We start from the raw sequence: 21,605 nt of genomic DNA on the forward strand, positions 1-21,605 counted from the left end.
CACCGCTGCTTATCAGATAATCCTTGCACCGCGGCCCCACTCGCTCCTTTATTCCCCTTACAGAAGCATTCAGAACTAGCTTCTGAAGCACGGCATCCCCGATACCCCGTGCCTCTACTCTAGCCTTCTCTGTTTGGCCATGCCCCCCCCCCCCCCCACACCGCGTCGCCGGCACATTCTCGGCAACTCTCTCTAGGCGACCACCAACAAGCGACCTGGCGGCTACCCCAGCTTCAATTGTGGCCGCTATAGGGCGCACCACCATTTGCCCCACCAACGGCATATGGGAGTGGTAGGGCATCTCCAATACCACTTCCTCCTCAGTCGGAGTGACCTCTTTCTTCCGTGGATCCACCACGGTCTTACAGGCCCTGATGCTCGCTTCCAGCATACCTTGCAGAAAATTTTGTGCCTTCGCCTTATCCATAGCTTTCTCAAACGCCTAGCGGCTCTGCTTATTACTAGGAACAGGATCTGCAAGATGCAAAGGAGAAAGAAGTAAACAAACAAGGTATCGGCTATCTCCTCAAGCGCTCATTCCAAAAAAAAAAAAAAAAAACCACACACATAGAAGGCGGGTCAACTTCAACTCAAACAATAGTTCCCAACCCATCAATAGACAAAGGTCGAGAAGGTTACAATTTTTTTAGCAACCGAGAACCCGTGCTATGAAGCACTGCTCCTCAACTGTCAACGTAAATCCCAAACCCGCTACAAAAAAAAAAAAAAAAAAAGGGAGAGCGGAAAACACGTTAGCACAGAAAAAAACACACATACTTTGGAAACAAAACAAGAGGAAGTGTGGGGATAGACAGTCCATCGTCAACCTCGTATAGGTTGAAACTCTGATTTAATCCTAAAGGTTGGTTCTTTCTTGTTCATTGTTGCATCATATTCCCAACCCTCAGTAGCTACACAAAAGGCTGCCTGCCAGGGGGACATGGAATCCAACGGATTTTCAACCAACCTCGGCGCCCAGACGCGACGAGTGAGGTTCACTTGCCCACTACATTCTTTCCTCTTTACGTAGACAAGCTCCTAAAAATAAAGCACTTCAGCCACAGTGGGACCCTCGTAACCAGACAACCGCCAAAGTGAGTTCATCACCATAAGCATCTTCCACATGTTTGGGCAAACTTGCCCAAACGCAACGCCGAACTCGCATAGAAGAATTTCAAATTTTGGCAACTGTAGGAACCTCACTCCTTGACGGAATACTGCCACATGGACAACGGCATATCTTGTAGACAAAAACAACGCTTTCTCTTCTTTTTTCGACGGTCTCAAGTTCGACACACCATGAAGCTTGTACACCAGCTTCACCCTCTTGATAGATGTCTGCGTCATCGAACCACCCGGCTCATCCACAGGAGTGACATCAGGCAACACCCAAGACAACTCACTATTGTCTTCACCATCGCAACAGTCGCCGTCATCATGGGAGGCACTGGCGGCACTATTACTTTCCGCCCTTTCCTCCCGTTGGATCCTAACAGTGGCTTCTTCCCTAGTTGCCAATGTCTCGGCGCAGCCAACACCATGTGGCGCCTCTCCACCAATGTCACAAATTATCAACGGTAGTGATTCGATGTCTAGCGGCTCGGGCAGTGAGGTTCCTGCAGGGGCAGACGGACGCAACAAGTCAATAAAAATCATATCGGAGGCGTTAAGAAACACGTTAGACCTGGAATCCTCACTGCTCGAAATCTCTATAATGTTAGCCATCGAAAACACCCTAAAACCCAAAGTGTTAGTGCTAAACATATCTAAAGTATACCTCTGTTAGAGTTTATCCAAGAACACAACACAACAAAAATCCATAAAACCAAACAAAAGCCAAAACCCATGTTCGACCATCTAGCAAATTACCTACCAAAATCCCCCACTCAGTCACCAAATAGCCAAAACCAGTGCCTAAACCATCTTTAATCCTCAAACACGTATATCAGACACCATTACAAACTCCAAACACAAATCTCGCACCAAACCAGACACACAAACAAGAAAGAAAGCAAGAATCAAAAGAGAGGAGTCACCAACCTTAAATATGCGAAGAACTCCACCCTTGATACTAAAAAAGCTCTGCTTTGGTCTTTTTCAACCTCTGTCTTTTCACGGCCTTGCTGCCCTTACGACGACCTTGGGTCCTCTGGATTATAGTCTCTAGAGGGTGGAAGAAGGTTGAAGATGGTGAAAAATTTTAAAGTATGAAGCAAAGTGTCAACCTCTCTGATTCCCCCCCTTTCATGTCGACATCCGAGACATCCAGACCATTCGTCGCGAAACGACCTCTCACTAGATGATGTCATGTGCCCCACTACCTCATTAGCCATTCGTCTCTATTACACAATCAATAATTACTAGCATTTATGGCGAAACAATGGGCGTGCTAAGGATACGTGCACCTACACGCCAACCCAACCAGCATCGACACATGGCACAGCCTTTTCAGCTATAACACTTATCCATTCCAACCATCAAAATCGATAATTTTCAAAAGAGAAAGTCTTCACTAAGAGAAACACCTCTAGCGGAACTTCTCGCTTTCAAATTCCAAAGGAGAATGTCTTTGCTAAGCGAAACATCGCTAGAGGAACTTCTCGCTTTCAAATTCCAAAGGAGAAAGCGAAACACCTCTAGCGGAACTTCTCGCTATCAAATTTCAAAGGAGAAAGTCTCCGCTAAGAAAAACACCGCTAGCGGAACTTCTCGCTTTCAAATTCTAAAGGAGAAAGTCTCCGCTAAGCGAAGCACCGCTAGCGAAACTTCTAGCTTTCATAATTTTCAAAGGAGAAAATCTTCGCTGAGTAAAGCACCGCTAGCGGTACTTCTCACTTTCAAAATTTTCCAAAGAAAAGATCTCTGCCAGCGGAATCTCTCACAAGGCAACACCTCATAGTACTAGTAACCGCTACACGGCATTGCAATCAAGCCTTCTCCTCTCAAAAAGAGTAAAGGGACAGGTCAACAACATCAACAACGGCCCTGATAAGGCGGTTGACCCCGACGCTTGGGTATCAAAGATTAGGCTCGCTACCTAACTCTCACTGCTCTATGCAGCTCCCCTCATCAAACAATTTTTCCGGCTAAACAGAGGCCTATCTTACCCGGGGAATGGGAGACTCCCTAGGGGGCACTAGCAGGCGCCTACCCGAAAGGGTATAAAGCATTTGCTCAGAACAAGTCCATGGTTGACAACGCACTGAAGCTAATTATGCTCGGCAAGATTAGTAGAAGTAACGCTTCAAACCGCTAGACAACTCCCCAACCAAGATAACCCTCCTTGACTGGGGACTTGTAATTACATAAGCATTTGCCTTGACATAATTAGCTACAATGAGCCATGCTCATATTGCCGCCAGCGGCACCAAAGACTATCAATGGTGTGACCTACAGAAACACCGCCAAACAACCTATCACTTGAGCTCCGGCTCAGCCCGTGATCACCTCTGACGTGCCGCCATGCACCTCGCTAAGCTCACCTCACTGAAGCATCAGAAGTTGGGAACTAAAGCACATCAGTCCCACATCGAAAAACAAGGAAGAGATTAGTCTCTCCCTCACCCATAAAAGGTCCACTCTTCTTTCCTTATTAACTACGCATTTATTTCTTACCTAATGTTATCCTGTCAACATAAATACATTAACTGACTTAGGCATCGGAATAGAGAAGACTGCCAACCACGGTCTCCCTCTAACGCCATTTGTATCTTACTTGACAGGTAACGGTAGCGCTAGCTACAACTTCCTCAGTAGCGTTAACAAGATTTGGCTACCACTGAATCTTAGACAGTAGCATTTGGTATTCTGAATTTTTAGTGCAAGAGATGTCTATTTTGCTGCCTCTCCTACCAGCAAGTCTTTTGGCAAGTGAAGAACCTTTCCTATTTACTTGGATGACCCTTTATGCCCTATTCTCAATGTTCCCTCGTCTACATCGTGACAAGCTAGTAACCTTTTCTATTTACTTGGATGACCCTTTACGCCCTATTCTCGATGTTCCTTCTTCTACATCGTGACAAGCTGGTTTTATCATATCTTGCGCTATCTACTCTTTTTATACTTTTAAGCCTGGCACCGAATAGAAGACAGGACACAAGGGTGACAAATGCCTTCAGATCAATTTTGATAACATTCTTTCATTTGTGCTTACTCATTCTTCATGTTGTTTATTTAAGCATGAATGCCCCCCAAAGATGTCCCTTCCTATTTGAAGCTTTAATTATGCTTCTTTGCTTTTCACAGTTCACAGTCCTAACTATGTATACTAATGCAAAACAATGGATGTTGCTGAAACACTCCAACTTGGTAGATAAAGAAAAGAAGCTGCTTTGAGCTATGTAGTTGGTGTAACAAGTTTAAGATTTAGTATACAAAGATATGCCTTTCTTTTTACAGCTTTGATTATGCTTCTTTGCTTTTCTCAGTACACCGTCCCATTTATGTATACTAATTCAAAACAATTGAGGTTGCTTGGATACTGCAACTTTTCTTACATTTTGGATCTATTGAAGAGATGTATTGAAATTTTGAATTTGACTTTTTTATTAGCATACGAAACTGGGATTTCATTGCACTACCATCGAATCTACAAAGATGTGAAAAGTCTAGTTGCAAAGTTGTGAAAAGTTGAGTTGTCTTCCTTTTAAAATTTTTTATTCCAGTGACCATTTCAAGCACGTCGCAGGAAGTTGAGTTGTCTTCCTCTCGAATGTGGAACAATATTTTAAGGGGGGTGAAATTTGCACCCCCAAATTTACAAACCACACCCCATTTAATTTTTTTAATAATATTTCTTATCATCTCTTTTGCCACTTCCTAAAACACCCTCCCCCTTCTCTCTTCCTCCTCCCCCTGTAGTGAGCCCTCCTCTCTGAATCACCACCTGAAATTCCAACTTTTCCAAATCCCAGATTCCAAATTCCAAATTCCCTCTCATTTCCTTTCAAATCCACACATTCCTACATGTGCCTCACTCTGATCCAATTTCTATGAACCGACCTGAGTCTCTGAGGTAGGCGACTCGGCCTAGTTTGTTTCGGTTCGATTGAAAGCATGACCAATAAGCCACCGGAGCCGTCCTTATGGCCGCAGTCGAAGCCAGTCACGCTCCAAGACTGGGAGTCCTTAATCGACGATTTCCAGCACGGCGGTGCACGCTGGACCTCCGCGCACCCAATCATCATCGACCAAGCCCTCTATTGTCTCAACAAGCAAGAATTCCCTCTCAAGCTCCAGCTCATCGTCTTCCTTGAAGAATTCTCCGACCCGCTCTTCACATCCGACCTAAACTCCCTCTTCCGGCGACGACACCCCCGTCCGAGTATCTCCGGCCGAATCCGTTGCCGCCGCCGATCCCATCGCCTAGCTCCCGGTCTTCGCCTTCTCCGCCATCAAGCACCGCCGAGCCTCCTCCATTGCGGTGGTCGCCGCCGACTGTGCCTTCTGCCTCTCTAAGTTTAAGCACGATGACCAGCTATGGCTACTCCCTCTCTGCTGTCACGCCTTCCACGTATTATGCATCGACGCATGGCTCCACTCCCAGCAGACCTGCCCGCTCTGTCGGTCGCCGATTTCAACGTCCGACTCCGAGCTCATGACGATCAGGAAGAAGAGAGAGAGAGGACCTTGGTGGTGGTCTGGAAGAGAAGGGGGGGAGGGTATTTTAGGAAGTGGCAAAAGAGATGGTAAGAAATATTATTAAAAAAAATAAAATTGGGTGTGGTTTGTAAATTTGGGGGTGCAAATTTCACTCCCCTATTTTAAAGAATAAATATCACAAATAGTTCTCAATAGTGTAACGTCCCGCCCCACCCCACAGCTACAACTGGTGGTATTTTTTTTTGTTGTTGTTGAGAATTTGAGAATAAGAAACCTTTATTGATAGCCAAAATTACAAAACATGGGAATCACCGGTGGTGGACAAAAACTCCCCACTCTCCTCCCTAAAACCTAAACCAGTTATGGGTCCGTCATCTAGAATGACCTCCTTGAGCCGAAATGGCCCAACCCCTAACCACCTATATCGCCCAACCCCTCAGGCTACAGAGAATCCCGAGAATCTCGATACCACCTCATAGACAACCGCCATAAAAACCAACGCCCTCTTCCATACCGTGTCCCAATGATACCAGACTACGTGCAAGGATCGTTTGTCAGCACATTGACTATAAGATAAAACTGAAACTAAACCAACTCGTCCCCAGGATGACACCAAATCCATGGCACCTCAATTTGACCCAACCCTACCTCAAAAGAGTAGGGGCATACTAATGACCAGAAAAGACTAACCAAAAGCCTAACCAAAAATAAAACTCTAAACAAGACCAGGCCAAAGCTATTGCAATCAACTTCCCTCTCCAACTTCCGTCCACAACTGATAGTATTTAAAAGACTATGCTAGTGCAAAAGGGACAGATGTCATCCACTTAACTCTAAATGCTAGTTGGGTTGGAATACAAATATTGGGTGTCTTCAGTGGGTGTTAGGCTTCTTTACTCTACATGCTAGTTAGGATGCATACAGCATATTTACTAAGAACTTGGGTTGGATTACAAATATTGGGTCAACCAAAAAAAAAAAAAGTGTCCTAACACCGTTCAGCCGTTCTTTTACTCATCAAAAGCCCAAACTCTAAAAGGCACAAGTCCACATCAACGACGGCCCTTACAAATTCAGTATTAGGTCTACAAATACTTATTCATCGCATTCCGCTAGTTAGTAGCCGCATGTTTCTAACGTTCTGCAACCATGGAGAACCGATCCACATCCCCACCGCCACTCTCACCGCATGTTTACAAATTGGGTATGTTTTTGATTTCTGATTTAGGGGTTTGAGAGGAAATTGCGCAGCTCTGGTCTCTTGAGGAAGTAAATTGCTGTCTTTCTTTTTAATAATATTTTTTTGGAGAATAATTATTATCAACACAACAATATTGTAATTCTATTGCTGATTTTGAGTTCTGTTTGAGGAAAAATGATGAGATTTTTTTTTTCCCTTTTTTTAGAATTTCAAGTAAGCTCTGATTCTTGAAAAATGTAAAATGGTTGATAAATTTACCACTGCTAGAGTAAAGGTTTTGGTTTGTTGGTTAAAGTTTTTGATTGAGAGAATATGCTGTTAAATGGCTTAGTTAAATATGCCATAGATTACTTGGACTCTTTTTGTGAGCCATCACGTTAACTATTAGCTTCTCATTTCTATAGCTTAAGATTTTTGATTGAGAGAGTTTGTTTTTTAATTTTTTTATCAATTTCTTTTTTCGTCATCGTCATCATCATGACCTTTCATTTGAGTTTAATTATGGAATCACAAACAGGTAGCAACACTGGTTTCTCTTCAGAAAAACTTTTCAAATGGGCTTTTCGCAAGAGAGAACTCAGAGAAGGACCAAAGGCAGCCCTAAAGGGTGAAGAAAAACCAATGGCTGCCGAAGGACCAGAGGCAGCTTCAAAGGCTGCTGGTTACTATTGGTTTAAACTCAAGCTTGGAGAACCTCTTACCCCTAAAGAAATGGCAAAGGCTGCTGATTATAGTTTGGAGGACCTCCTTGACCAAGGTCTCACATTTTGTACAATTTGTGGTCAGGAGAACCACCGCGCTTACAGTTGTGTGAAATACTCTGAGGAATATAAATGTCCATATGGAAGTACATTTGTTCCGCCAGGCATTAACCAATATGACAAGAAGCCGTCTGATATCTGGACCGAATGGGATGAAGAGTATTTTAGAATTTTGTGCATCGATGATTATGTCCCAGAGGGCTTTGAGTACCTGTGCAAAGTTAGTGAAATAAAAAACATTCATAGAGTTATGATTCAGCAGCACAACGAGATCGAACAATTAGGTATGCTTTTAACCTCATTTTACTGTTTGTCATGATAGTTATCTGGGATTTGATTGTATAGCACCATTCACACTCACTATGTAATGTATAACCGCCAAGATCAAGTTCTTTAACCAATTATTATATGGTCGCTGGTCATTGTTAATTACATTTGTGTACAGCTGAACATCAGATCTTTTCAATTTTGGTATTACTTACCAATTCTATTAGGGAAAATTTCAAGAACAATACTTGCATGTTTATTTACTTGGAATGAAAAAAGTAATGAATTAGAGACAACGGGAGTGAAAGAAAGAAGGAATCGATATTGGAAAAGTAGTGAATCAGAGACAACGGGAATGAAAGAAAGAAGGATTCGATATGGGAAAGATTTCTAAACCCATACCCTCTCCCTGTCAAATTCCTTGTTATTCAAGAATCGATTCCTGATAATGAGGTGGTACCTATACCCATTCTAATACCTTTGATGTTAGTATACGCAGAAACTCTCATACCTAAGAATCATTTCCATTCTCATTCCAGATAAGTAAACGTGCCCTACATGAACATTTCCGCACTGAGAATTATGGTACATAAACACTCAAAACCATCACATTAGTCCCTAATATTAGTATCCTAACCCACAATTGGTACATACCGCAATAACACCGTTAACCTTGTGTTGTTCATTTTTCATAGGGTAGTTTAGTATTTTCATATCCCCCTCCTCCCTCCTTAAAAAAACATCTAGCTCAGCCACCTTTCCTCCTCCATCACTCCCACATGAACCAAGATAAGTATTTGAGATGGGAGTGGTGGTGGAGAAGAAAATGTATCCTGCATGAACATTTGGGCAGTAAGAATTATGGTACATAAACATTCAAAACTATCACATTATTAGGGAAAATGTTAAGAACAATACTAGCATGTTTATTTACTTGGAATGAAAAAGGTCATGAATCAGAGACAACAAGAACGAAAGAATGAAGCAATCAATATAAGAATGATTCCTATACCCATAGCACCCCCCCGGGTTACCAAATATCTGGTTATTCAAGAATTGAATTCTAATAAGGAGGTGGGACCCATAACCATTTCAATACAATAACTTTTATACCCAAGAATCATTTTCTTCATTTCCATTTTCATTCCAGGTAAGTAAACATGCCCTACATGAACATTTGCGCACTTAGAATTATGGTACATAAACACTCAACACTTTAACATTAGTACCTAATATTAGTATCCTAACCCACAATTGGTACATGCCGTCAATAACACCGTTAACTTTATGTCGTTCGTTTTTCATAGGGTAGTTTAGTATTTTCATATCTCACGCTTTCTCCACATCTTGCTCAGCCACCTTTCCTCCTCCGCCACTCCAACCTCAACCAAGATAAGTATTTGAACCTAGCAATTCTTCAAGTTCATCTTCTTGAACCTAGCAAAAAAAAAAAACAATCCCATCGTTCATGTTCTTGAACCCAGCATATGCCTCCCTTATTACAGCAGCAGAAATTTACCAAATCCAAATCATTGTGATTGAGTATTATGGATATCATTCCCATCAAAATTTCTCTGACCATGAAATAAACCCATTAATTATGATCATTTGTCTTTTAGAATTTGTATTTAGATTCTTCATAAATATATCAAAACCAATCCAAATGAATTTGGATACCAACACACTATGTTAACTGGTACTTGAATAAACAGAACACCAAAAAGCAGAGAGATCAAGAACAATGACACACCCCATTCCCACTTTGCTTTGTTTCTCCATTCTCAGAAACTAAGATTGAATTTGGAGTCCGACCCAGTAACCAAAACCCAAAACTCAAATCCCAGAAAGATGAACCAACCCAATGGCGAAGACGGGCGTCTTTGAATTTGTCTCGGCAGGCGGTGGTGGCCAAAGCAACAGAGTTGAAGGAGTTGCAGAGACCGGTGAGTGGTGAAGGCCAGATTTTAGCTTTGATGCCACCACATCGGCTACGCCTTTCCTCCAAAGAAAGAGCAGACATTCATCCAACTATCGCTGACCGCCACATTGAACAAAATGACATCGATTTGGTCACCATCGATTTCGGCTGGGCCTTGACCCAATTGAAAGTTTCCATTCTTGTACTACCGAAAACCAATTCCATTATTTGGGATGTTACTAGAAGCTGTTGCATTGGGTCAAATGCATTCCATAATTTAGGTTGTAGGTGTTTGCTGGTTACAGAAAGTTTATTTTATGTTTAATTATTTCAATTGGTCTGCTGTTATTTTTACATGTGATGTCTGTTGATGTCATTTTATAATGATTTAGTTGGAATTTACGCAAGCATAATTTCTCGGTTCTACTCACTAATAATTCAACCAGAATGTATAAGTTTTGGACTTTGTTGTAGGTACTGTCCTTGTAATTAATCCAAGTATTTGAAGTTGGTGGCATTGGGTTTTGTACTTGAACAAATTAAGCTATGGTCGAATTTGATTGTTTGTAGGAGAGTGATTGATAAATCTTATTACTTGTAGAATAGAAAATTCGAAGGGCCTTTTGTTAAATGAGTGATGGCTTCCTTGTTGTATGAATGCAAAATTTATAGGCAGCAGAGAAATAGAAGATTTATTCTTTGTTGATGGGACCTAAGATGTTGCTTCATATGTTTTATCAAAGATTTATTTTTGCTGTTTTTATGACTTGATATTGATATATTCCTTATTATTGAATGTCATGTCCCTACTGTACTGATTTTTTGGGTTTTGTCATCATCATAAACCAGTTGGTGCTGGAATTGAACCCAAATGTGAGGTAAGAAAGACTAGTGGCGAGCATGACCACCAGACGATGTAATCTACAATGAAAACATGAGATCCAGATTAGTGGTGAGCACCAGATGATGTAATCTACAATGAAGGGGTCAAATGGGTGGTAATAAAGACTAGTGGTGAGTATGACCACCGGACGATTTAGTCTGCAATAGAAGGACAAGGATGTGGAATGAAGATGATTGATCTTTGTGTCCTCCCTTAGTCCTACCTATTTGCAGCAATCTACAGGCTGCTGTATATTTATTTAGCTCTAGATGAACGAGTTTTATGTTTTTGTTTTTGTTTTTTGTTGGACTTAGATGATTTGGTTTTGTTAACATTGTGAAAGCGTGGTAATATGTTTAGTAAATGTGTGCCATCAAAAATTTTGCTCGAAGTAGTCATCCTCATGAGACATCTGTTCCATGACCATATTTTAGACTATGGCTTTGTGCATTCTTTTGTAATATTGGCAGATCTGCGGGCTTCTTCATCCTTGGTTGTTAAGTCTATAGGGATGGAAATCCATGGACTAGTAGTGAAATTGGGGTTTGATTCAGACGTTTTTGTTAGTTGATTTTTATGCTAAAGGCAGTTATTAAATCCGCCCAAAAAGTATTTCAGACTACCAGCTCGAGATTTGGTATCATGGAAAGACTTGCATATTGGGATATACTCGGAATGAGGTTGTAGTTGCAGCTTTAAAGGCATTCCTTGATATGCAGCTTGAAGAAATTAGCCCGATTACTGTTACAGTTGCAAGCATTCTGTCAGTCTGCTCTGTTGTCAGTCATGATGGAAGCGGCAGGACTTCCGATCATGCAACTTTTACAGCTCCTGTCTGCATGCCGTCAGGCAGGGAGGGTTGAAGAGGGGCTGAGGTACTTTCAGCTTATGGTCGAAGATTACAAAATTAAGCCTCAACTTGAACAGTACACCTCCATGGGTGATCTTTTAAGGCCGAGCAGGCCATCTTAAGCATGCATATGATATGATTTCGACGATGCCATTTTCCCAGATGATTGTATATGGGAATCATTGCTTGGATCGTGCAAAATTCATGGTGATGAAAGGCTGTACCTTTACTGCGGGTGATCATTCTCATAATGGGTTGGAGGAGATATTTGCCACAATAGAAAATTTAACAGCTAAAATTAGGAAGGCAGGATATTATACATACATCTTTGGTCGGAGTGGACTTAAGGTTTTGCCCTTTCTTTTTTCATTCATCTACAGGCTGCCATTCTTCTATAACCTTCTCATTCCCGCTGCCAGAACAATCCAGAGAGATCAATTATCAAGAACGATTGAGAGAGAGAGAGAGAGAGAGAGAGAGAGAGAGAGAAATAGGGTGTGTTTCTGTGATGGGGGTCTTGAATTTCACTGTTCCAAGAAGGGCTGATGAGAGAGAAAATAAAGGGTCGTGATGTTGCGCTCTTTAAATCATTGAGTAATTGAGGTTCGTCGACAGACAAAGCACAACATTTTTGGACATCACGATCTCTTCATTATCAAAGGCGTTGGATTTGATTTCTTCAATATCAGTGTAAAAATTCATATGTTGCTGATTTATCGTTTGGGCTGTGCGATTGCTTTCCTCAGAGGTGAAGACCTTGCTTACCCGGAATACGATTCCGATGATTCGGTTAAGGATCCGAATTATAGCACTGTTGAAGAGTAACGCCAAGGCGCGGTGAGTGATGACTGTGAATATTAACTGATGGCCGATTGTGATCGCGGAGTAATTGCTTTTGTGGTATATACTCTGTCTTTGGCTATTGATTTATGTAGAATTGAAATAGAGAAAGACCTGCATCTTTTTCTTCACCAGATGGAAAGACAGATATTAACTGATAGCACTTCAAGCTCAACTTTATAGTTTTTGACTTTGAAAACATAGTGCAGAAATATGAAAATCTGAAGAATATATATCGATCAATGAGAGTAAAGCTATGTTGTCAGAGAAAATGCTTTTCATTATTTTGTAACAAATACATGAAAACTTAGTACATCACTGATCAAATATATTACTTGACGTTAAAAATCCTTCTCCACCAAATTATAAATACTAAATACTCTATATGCTCACTAATAAAAAAAAAGGAACATGTAACTGCATCATGATGTTGAGCATGCAATTGATAAAGCATCAGCTAGAGAATCTATGTTTCAGCAAATAGATCGATAATCCGAAATTGAGAATCTAGACTGATTGCTTTCGGATAGAACCTCTTTCTTCAGCAAATATTTAGTATTTACTTAATGAAGTAACAGAGGAGAAGGATTAGTTTGTTGGATTTTTATCTGGTTGCTAAAGATTAATTTTTGATGTGTGCTTCTTCCTCCACACATATTATTATGTAAGTTATCCTTGGAATTATGTTATTAGTGAAATTGCCTATGAGTTAGAACTTGCTTAAAGTGTTTAAGAAACACTGCAAACAGAAGCGGCAAATGGTTTAGAATGTCTTGATTTTGCATGGCACAGTAAGCGAGTATATAATTGTTAATCTGCTTAGACTATTCCATTTGATTTTGAATGATTGAGATGACCTTTGGAAGCATTTTATCTAGATTTTTTTTAACTTATCTTTCAGTTTTCTGTTTTCATTGTAGTAATATAGCATTGTCTACATTTGCTAGGGATTTCAATAAACAGGAACAGTATGTGGTAGTACTGCTTTGGACTCTTAATTTTTTGGATTGTTGTTTTTCGTTTCCTTTGATGCAGTTGTCCTTCTCTTGGGGTAGAGTTGGTCATAACTCTTGCCTCTAGCTCTTTTTACTTTGGATGATTATTTATTTTTGGACTTTTGGCTATGCACTCATACCTGTCCTATTTGCAGGAACAACGATGACAAAAGGGAGGCATTAGATAACCTAGATATAATACTTTTTCCTTTATTTGAAGGGTGAGTAGGTTCTGAATAATGACAAATGGCTATGGGAAGTTCTTTGTTAGGATAATATCATACTTATTGTTATTAATTCTTCATATGTACACACGTGTTATCTGTCGTCATTTTTAAAAATTACTTCTCAAAATGCTAGAGCCTCTTCTGGTAGAAGTTTTACAACTCAGATTAGTGAGCATATGCTTTAACTGTGAGAAATTTCTTGACAACAAGCAGGTGAATAAGTACCATGTAGATAATTTCTATGAGAAAGTTTTAATTATATTTATTAATTATTAGCATATGTGCCAATAATTATAGCGGTTGTCACCTTTTTTGTCAGCTATTATATATCTCTATTTAAACCGTTGTCTTTATCATTTACTCTTCAATTATACATTTTTGCATAGTTTGTGGTGGATATGCAGCTTGAGAAAAGAGTGAACGAGGTCGAGCAGTGTTACTTGAGGAAAGGCAGTCTGCAACCAACCACTTCGAAGGAGAAAGACAAAGAAACATTTTAATACAATTAAGAAGCAGCAGCAAGATGCATCACGTAGGGAAGCCGCTGCTGCAAAGAGGATTCGAGATCTGTTGAATAAGTTTTCCTCAATCTTCAAACAGGTATGCACTAACCTCATGATAGGCCACTGATCAATGGATCAACATACTTGGGTATCTGATGATGAAGATATTTGCTTTACATGCCAGGGTTCTGTTAACGTAAATGAGTGTTTTATATGTTTGTTAATTACGCTTTCTCTTGATAATATTATTGAATATTTTGATTTTAAAAATCAACATCTAAAGTTATTTCCTAGAGAAGGGGGAAACTGTGATGGTGAAGTGTTGGGAACAAACCCAATTATGGATGGTGAAATTAAAATGCTGTATGTTGTTATCAAGTTTGAAGGATAATGCCAATTTTTCGATGCTCATGTCATTTTCTTACTCCAAGGAATAAAAAGCAGCTGTTTATATATTTCTTAAAGTTATAGACTATAATAAGTTGATATTATTACATAATATCAAGGTTGATATTCTGCAATTAGTTGTTCATATTTATCTCTACAATCACAAGCTGAACAGGACAATGTTGATTGTCACTTATAGATTATCTCTTAGATGGATATTAAGTTCCACAAAAAGCAGAGCCAAGGAGCTTATAATGATGGAATTTTCTCTTGCTGCTAGAAATCTGTGTTCCTTCATATAATGGTTTTATTTTTTTTATATCTAATATGACTACTGCTACCTCTATCGTTGAGGGTTACAAACTACTGAAAATGTTCACCTGGTCAGTTATTGACCAAGAAAATAATGCTCAACCACCCTTGGATGTAAATCCAATGGCAGAGAGAATTATTATTAAGTTGAAGTGTTTTGTTTTCCACCATTGGATGTAAATCTAAGGGTTATTGAGCATAGATTATTTGGTCAGCAACTGACCAGGTGAACACCACTGTACAAACTACATATGCGAGTAGACTTTATCTGTTTTCATGGTTTACTTTGTATAAGGCTTTGCTTTACTTCTTCGATTTGAAGCTTTGCTGCTTCAGAAGTGATGAAAGTATTTGCCCTTGGTTAATCAACAGAAGTTCACTATTGTGTGTGAGAGTTTTTCTGGGTTGTCTCCATTTGTTGTTAATCTGTTGATTTGTTTTGCAAAGAACCTTTCTTATTGGAAAATCTGTTCTGGGATTGTAGTAGATTGTGATTAGCTCCAACTTGCAGGGATAAAGTGTGAAAGAGATGATCTTTTGTTATGTTTTACCATTTTTGTTATTTGTATTCATGCATAGATTACGACCATTAGGTGTCGTGAGTTCTTTCTGCCATTTCTTTATCTTAGTAATATGTAGCTGTAAATCAGAGAGAACCATCTTTTTGAAAAAGCTTTACATGTTGTTGACAGGGCAAAAACAATACTTAATAAGTCAGTAACTGGGAGTGTAGCTGCAGATGGGATGTGCAAGTCACCTTCTAAAGAGTAAGAATTCTGCTAATTATGTAGTGCAAGGTTTCATTTATATAGGTAGGGCCGTAGGGGGTTGCACCTTTAAGTTGATAGTGTTGTTACTATGTTCACTTCAAATAGCTTCAAGCGGCTTGGACAGGAAGATGTGCATCTCCTGGGCTTCAAAAGTCTTCAAGAATTGGCACTGGAGGTAGCCGGAATCAGGATTTCTGACGATGACCCCGAAGCAACGCCGCCACCAAACTTCTCTGCCTTGTTACGCCATCTACAGCCAAAATTTGGCCATATAGACTTGAAGAGAGAAAAGGGAAAAGAGACGAATCAAATGGATCAGTGGCGCGACCAATGGTGACTGGACGGCCGAGATGTGGCCAGAAGAAGAAATGCAGCGATTTTGGTGCAAGGAGGGAGAGAGAGAGAGAGAGAGAGAGAGAGAGAGAGAGAGAGAGAGAGAGAGAGAGAGAGAGAGAGAGAGAGAGAGAGAGAGAGAGAGAGACTTTGTTTCCTTTTTCGGAAACTAGGGTTTTTTTTTCCTCAAAATGCTCAAATTTTTCTATTTATCCAAAAATGGAAACTTTTTCCATTGACCATAACTTCTTCATATGAACTCCGATTTTAGCGTTCCGCATGTCCACGAACTCATATCGACGCTCTCTACGATTTCCGTGTAGAACCTCTAAGGGGTCCTAATGGTTTGGACTTGAGTAGGCTAAAAAAAGACATACAACCTTTCACAGAATCCTAACGTATATAAAAAGTCAACTCTTGAATTGAAGCATTTCGAACGAATAATTGTCCGAAATAATTTTTATTTCTCAATTAATCATAAGAACAAGGCATCGAAACTATAATTTGTACCAACTAGGACTTTTATTAATTTCACGTAAAAATACAAGAAATTAACACGAAAATCCAGGTCATTACCCATACTTTAAACGGAAGACAGAGTTGGTATAAGTTTGAGTCTAAACACGCTAACTCATGAAAGAACCTCGTATTCCGGTCTCCAAGCTTCAACCAATTCACCCTAAAACGTTGCTTCCATAAAACCTCCGCCTTCCCAACAAACTATCCAAATGAAACTCGAGACTCTGAAACTCTTTGTAGATGAGCCGGAAAATTTCACGCTCATGAAAGAACCTCGTATTCCGGTCTCCAAGCTTGAACCAATTCACCCTAAAACGTTGCTTCCATAAAACCTCCGCCTTGCCAACAAACTATCCAAATGAAACTCGAGACTCTGAAACTCTTTGTAGATGAGCCGGAAAATTTCACGTCCTCCTAAAAATCAAAAGTGAGAAAAACAAAAAACTTAAAAAAAAAAAAAAAAAAAAAAAAAAGACGGTGGCTTAGCCATCTTTTCCGCAGTGACGTGTAAATACGGCGCGTAAAATCCACGTCAATTCCGACCGACAGTAGCAGTGAGGTCAGTGACACCGTCATTTGCTTCTTTCTCACTCTCCCCAAGTCCCACCCACACCAACCCCTCTCTCCCTCTCGTTAACCTCTAACAACGCAAATCAATCACTCCAAACTGTAAAGACCTGATGGATTTCACATTCCAGAGAAGAGGAAGAGGAAGAAGGAGAAGACTCACCGACCTCTCGGTGCTCCTCATCCTCCTCCTCCTTTTAACATTATTCAGTTCCACTCCGGCCAACGCCTCCATCCATATCTACAGCGATGAAATCTTCCGGGAAGTCGGCAATGCTTTCCTCCTCTCCGGCGGCAGCGAAGGCATCTCCGCCTCTCCCTCCTCCCGCTCTTTTATCCGGTAATCAACCTCTCCCCGTTTCCTCTTCCCTCCCTCATTTTCACCTTAGATCTGTGCACCTATCTCACTGTTAATTGCTTCACATTTGGGAATTATTTCGCTTTCTTCATTTCAATTGCATTTGATTTCTGATCCGATTGGGGCTTTAGTCTCTAACGTGTGGTTCACAAGTGTTGAAGCATTTTGTTAGCCCAGTGGTTCGATTACGATGTATGCGCACATTGCTCGTTTTCTTGCCTTTCATCATTAATTGGATCTTATGTCACTGATCCTGTTTGATATCGAACAGATTCGAGAATATCACCTTCTGGAGGAGCGAGGCTGCTGTTGACAAGAAGCATAGTAATGGGTTGATACAGGTTATCATTTTTGAAGCCGCGGATCGTAATAATATCGGTGGTTCTGCTTATGGGGGACAGAGATCTATATGTTGCACCCCTGATCTTGCTAAGATGGAAGGTTGTAAGCAAGGTGAAGTCATTAGGAGACCTTCTGCCACAGATGTTAATTGGCCCATTGTTATAAATGTACACTTCAGAAGGAACAGTCTCTCTAAAAGTATGGATTATAAAGAGATTTTGATCACGAAAACGGGGATGTATAACTTGTTTTTTGTAGCCTGTGATCCAAAGCTGAAGGAACTAGTAATGAGCGGGAAGACGGTATGGAAAAGCCCCGATGGTTATCTACCTGGTCGTATGGCTCCACTGATGAAATTTTACGTGTATATGGCACTTGCTTATGTGCTGATTGGTGTAATTTGGCTCACTCAGTATGTGAGGTTCTGGAAGGATATTCTGCAACTTCAGCATTGCATCACGGCTGTCATTGCTCTTGGATTGTTTGAGATGATTCTTTGGTATTCTGACCATGTCAATTTTAATAATACAGGGATGAGGCCAGTTTTTCTTACGACATTAGTTGTAACAGTTGGAGCTGTGAGAAAAACAGTTTCCCGTCTCCTTATCCTCACTGTTTCTATGGGCTATGGTGTAGTACGGCCTACTCTTGGGGGTCTTACCTCCAAGGTGCTTCTGCTTGGAATAACATTTTTTCTGGCAACAGAGTTGCTTAACATTACCGAGTTTGTTGGGACAATTAATGATGTATCAGGAAGAGCGAGATTATTTCTAGTTCTTCCTGATGCTTTCTTGGATGCATTTTTAATCTTGTGGATTTTCACCTCTCTCTCCAAAACACTAGAACAGCTACAGGTAAATCATTTTTATCAGACTGAATTTATGCTTTTGTATAATTTCATTTTTATCAAATGTAGTTTATGATTTTGTATTTAAATCACTTTCTGTTTTCTTTGTTCTTCACACCACAAAAGTTTTAAGTGCTAAACTCTACATTCATTTCAGACAAAGAGAAGCTCTGTCAAGTTGGATATGTATAGGAAGTTCTCAAATGCATTAGCAGTGACAGTCATTGCCTCAGTTGCATGGATAGCTTATGAGGTATGGTTTGGAAGGGGGTATATATATTTATGCAGATAAACATTTATTAACTTGATGGATTCAATTCTTTTACTGAGGATCTGAATATCTTAAAAATTATGTGAATATTTTTATCAGTTCAGTCTGGAAGGTAAACATGCTATTTATTATTTTAAGATTTCCGTTCTCTTTCATACACACACACGTAAAGAAAACTTGTGGTTCATTCATCTGTTCTAGGCCCAGGGAAGCAGTCAGTTACTATTTCCTACGTTATTGTACGTTTGCTGACAATAGAATTCTCATAAAAAAGTTTATGGGACGGTATATTTGCTCACTACTGTTCCTTCATTGTAGATACTGTAAACCTCATGAGGGAGTATAGCTAGTAATGGATTTAAACTCTAGCATTTATCTGATGATTCCAATCTGCTTAAATCGCGTTTAAGCACCACGAGCAAACCTGCTTTTATGCTGCCTATTGTTGGTCTTATCTGCCATTTCCCTAATTCCTTTCATTATTTTTATTGTATTAGTCTTTTCTTCCTTTTCTTTTTCCCCTTCTGTCCTGTTTTTTTTTTTTTTAAAGAACTTTGTTCTTTTTACTTTGTTTCATTCTTTATTATTTTCTTCGAAATATAAACAATATCATTTAACATTGTTTCACTTGTAGGTGTACTTCAAAGCAACAGATCCCTTCAATGAGAAGTGGCATAGTGCTTGGATCATCACTGCTTTCTGGGATATTCTTGCATTTGCATTGCTGGGCGTTATCTGCTATCTTTGGGCACCATCTCAGAACTCTCAGAGGTGTGTAATAATACTCAATTTCTGTGCAATCAATAACATGCTTGTGTTTCTCTTCTCTTACTTTCTATTGCAATTTTTATCAGAGGAAAATTTTCCTGAAATTCTGGTTGTCAAAGGTGAAACCCTGGTTGGCCAAAGTGAACTCATTATACGACGTTATTTGGAAATGTACTTTCCAGTTTAGAATCTAGTCTATGGACAAGAGTGGTATCGAGATGTGTACACTGCATAGAGAGTTAGGGATGTCACATGGAGTGGGTTTTGTGAAGCACTAGAGGGGTTTGGGATGAGGTATTTTAGTTTGAGGAATTTGAGAGAGAAACGGAGTTGAGAATAATTCTTGTTCTGGTAATATGCCCTCTGAATGATTCTTCTCCAGTGTCATTTAGCTTGGTTTTTGAGGAGGGTTTTCAGAGTTGTGGGTTGTTTTTTCCTTAGAAATCCAAAATTTGATAGTCAAGATTTTTCAGTCCCACAAAATCCAGTCAAATGGTTTTTCTGGGCAAAAAACTTAGCAAAGTTTTATTTCGTGATTACATTCATAATCTGTGAAATCTGGTTGTGGAATAAATGTCATGGATCATTAACAAAATCCTTCATGTTATACAATTAGCAAGTTCACTTATGTGGCACTGAGCTGCTTTTTACTGCCAATTATACATAGGTATGCATACTCAGAGAAGCTAGGAGAAGAATCTGATGATGAAGAATCTCAGACTCTAACTGGGGGCAAGCCAGAGGGTGATATCAGCTTAGTTAATCAAGAAGAGAAGAGTGGTGGAAGCACCGGAGATTCTGATGAAGAGGACACAGAAGAAGATAAGAGGGAATGATCATTCAATGGCCTACTTTTCTATTGCTCCCAACCTCACTCTATATACAAGCTCATGGAGAACGTGACTGAATGTCTGCCCCTCAATTAACTTCTATGTGCTAAGCAACGACCCTTTGTCCCACTTAACGGCTTCCAAAAAGGTGTTGTAAAATTTTTGCTACTTCCTACTGGAATCAAAAGGCTGCCTGATTTCGTATCCTTGTTCGCAAAGTTAATTTTTTCATTGTGAGTGTAAGTATTAGGCTGTTAACCTCATTTTCTGTGAGTAGATGAATCATGAAAAAGAAAAGCTGTGTATTGTAAAGCTCACCAAATTGTTGTCATGATAGATCCTGTACCATGTCACTTTCATGAATCTTTACTTCTCTTCATGTTTCCCCTACTCAGTTGAGATAATCTCTTCCAGTTCTATTTTCTCTGTCATATCATTTTATTCCTATTACAACCCGAAAAGGGTTTCCATCAAAACCCTTTGGGCTGTAGGCAGTGTTTGGACTAAAAAAGCTTGAGGTTGGAAACGAGAAAGTACAGATTATTAGAGGGGTAAATCATGACAGGCGTTTGATGAGACTCCTCTCGTCATTAGACTTGAGGGTGGAAGGATATGAAGAAGCTCATTCCATGTTTCTAATTCTCCTAGTCTTTGTAAATAAAGTGGGTGGTGCATAGGTTCGAATAACGTATTATCAAAATATCTCGCGTTTTGTTTTAGTTATTGGCGATGTAAACGAAGACATGAAGTGGATCGAGCAAGGGTCTGTGACATTAAACTTCTTACATTTTCCTCCAAAACTTTGTTTGTCTGAATCTAAATCATAGATGTGAGGGATTGGTACCCTTTACAGTGGAGAAGTTTCATCAGACTCCTCTGATTTGGAATGTGTTTCCTTTGTACCACAAAAATTGTAGAATCATCTCTGGGTAGAACATCATCGAAATAATCTGATGACCTCAGAATAAGGTGTTTGATTCACTTCAATATCGTCGATCGTTTGCTTTGTTTCTCTTTTGTTGCCGCATTTGGGTCTGTCATATACCCAATCATCTTTTAACCTCTAATTACCGTACATGCGGTTCATTGCTGAGCTTAATAAAAAAGTTCAGAACTTGCAAACGGAAGCAACTCCCTTGTCTGCTCAGTTTACTCTCTTGCATTAATAAATGATTATCCTACTTCTTTTCTATGCTCTAGCTTCGTTGCTGACCCTTTTACCACTAACTTGTCCCACACAATTTCCCGCTCTCAA

The 21,605-nt window shown here is 39.9% G+C and overlaps 1 protein-coding gene and 1 long non-coding RNA gene across 2 annotated transcripts; both read left to right on the forward strand.

The window, feature by feature from the left end:
* The first annotated feature begins 12,220 nt into the window (after positions 1-12,220).
* On the forward strand, positions 12,221-15,512 carry LOC112180067. Its single transcript, XR_002928042.2, has 4 exons — positions 12,221-12,318; positions 13,472-13,537; positions 13,948-14,143; positions 15,438-15,512. It is a non-coding gene; the product is annotated as an uncharacterized LOC112180067 (long non-coding RNA).
* Positions 15,513-16,939: 1,427 nt separating this feature from the next.
* Positions 16,940-20,749, forward strand: LOC112179321 (transmembrane protein 87B). Its single transcript, XM_024317710.2, has 5 exons — positions 16,940-17,274; positions 17,564-18,488; positions 18,639-18,734; positions 19,387-19,523; positions 20,188-20,749. Exons 1-5 carry the CDS (start codon positions 17,048-17,050, stop codon positions 20,354-20,356), a joined length of 1,554 nt encoding a protein of 517 aa, XP_024173478.1. The 5' UTR covers positions 16,940-17,047; the 3' UTR covers positions 20,357-20,749.
* Positions 20,750-21,605: the final 856 nt, after the last annotated feature.

Source organism: Rosa chinensis, chromosome 7 (genome assembly GCF_002994745.2).
Source record: "Rosa chinensis cultivar Old Blush chromosome 7, RchiOBHm-V2, whole genome shotgun sequence".
In the NCBI taxonomy this organism is placed as follows: Eukaryota; Viridiplantae; Streptophyta; class Magnoliopsida; order Rosales; family Rosaceae; genus Rosa; species Rosa chinensis.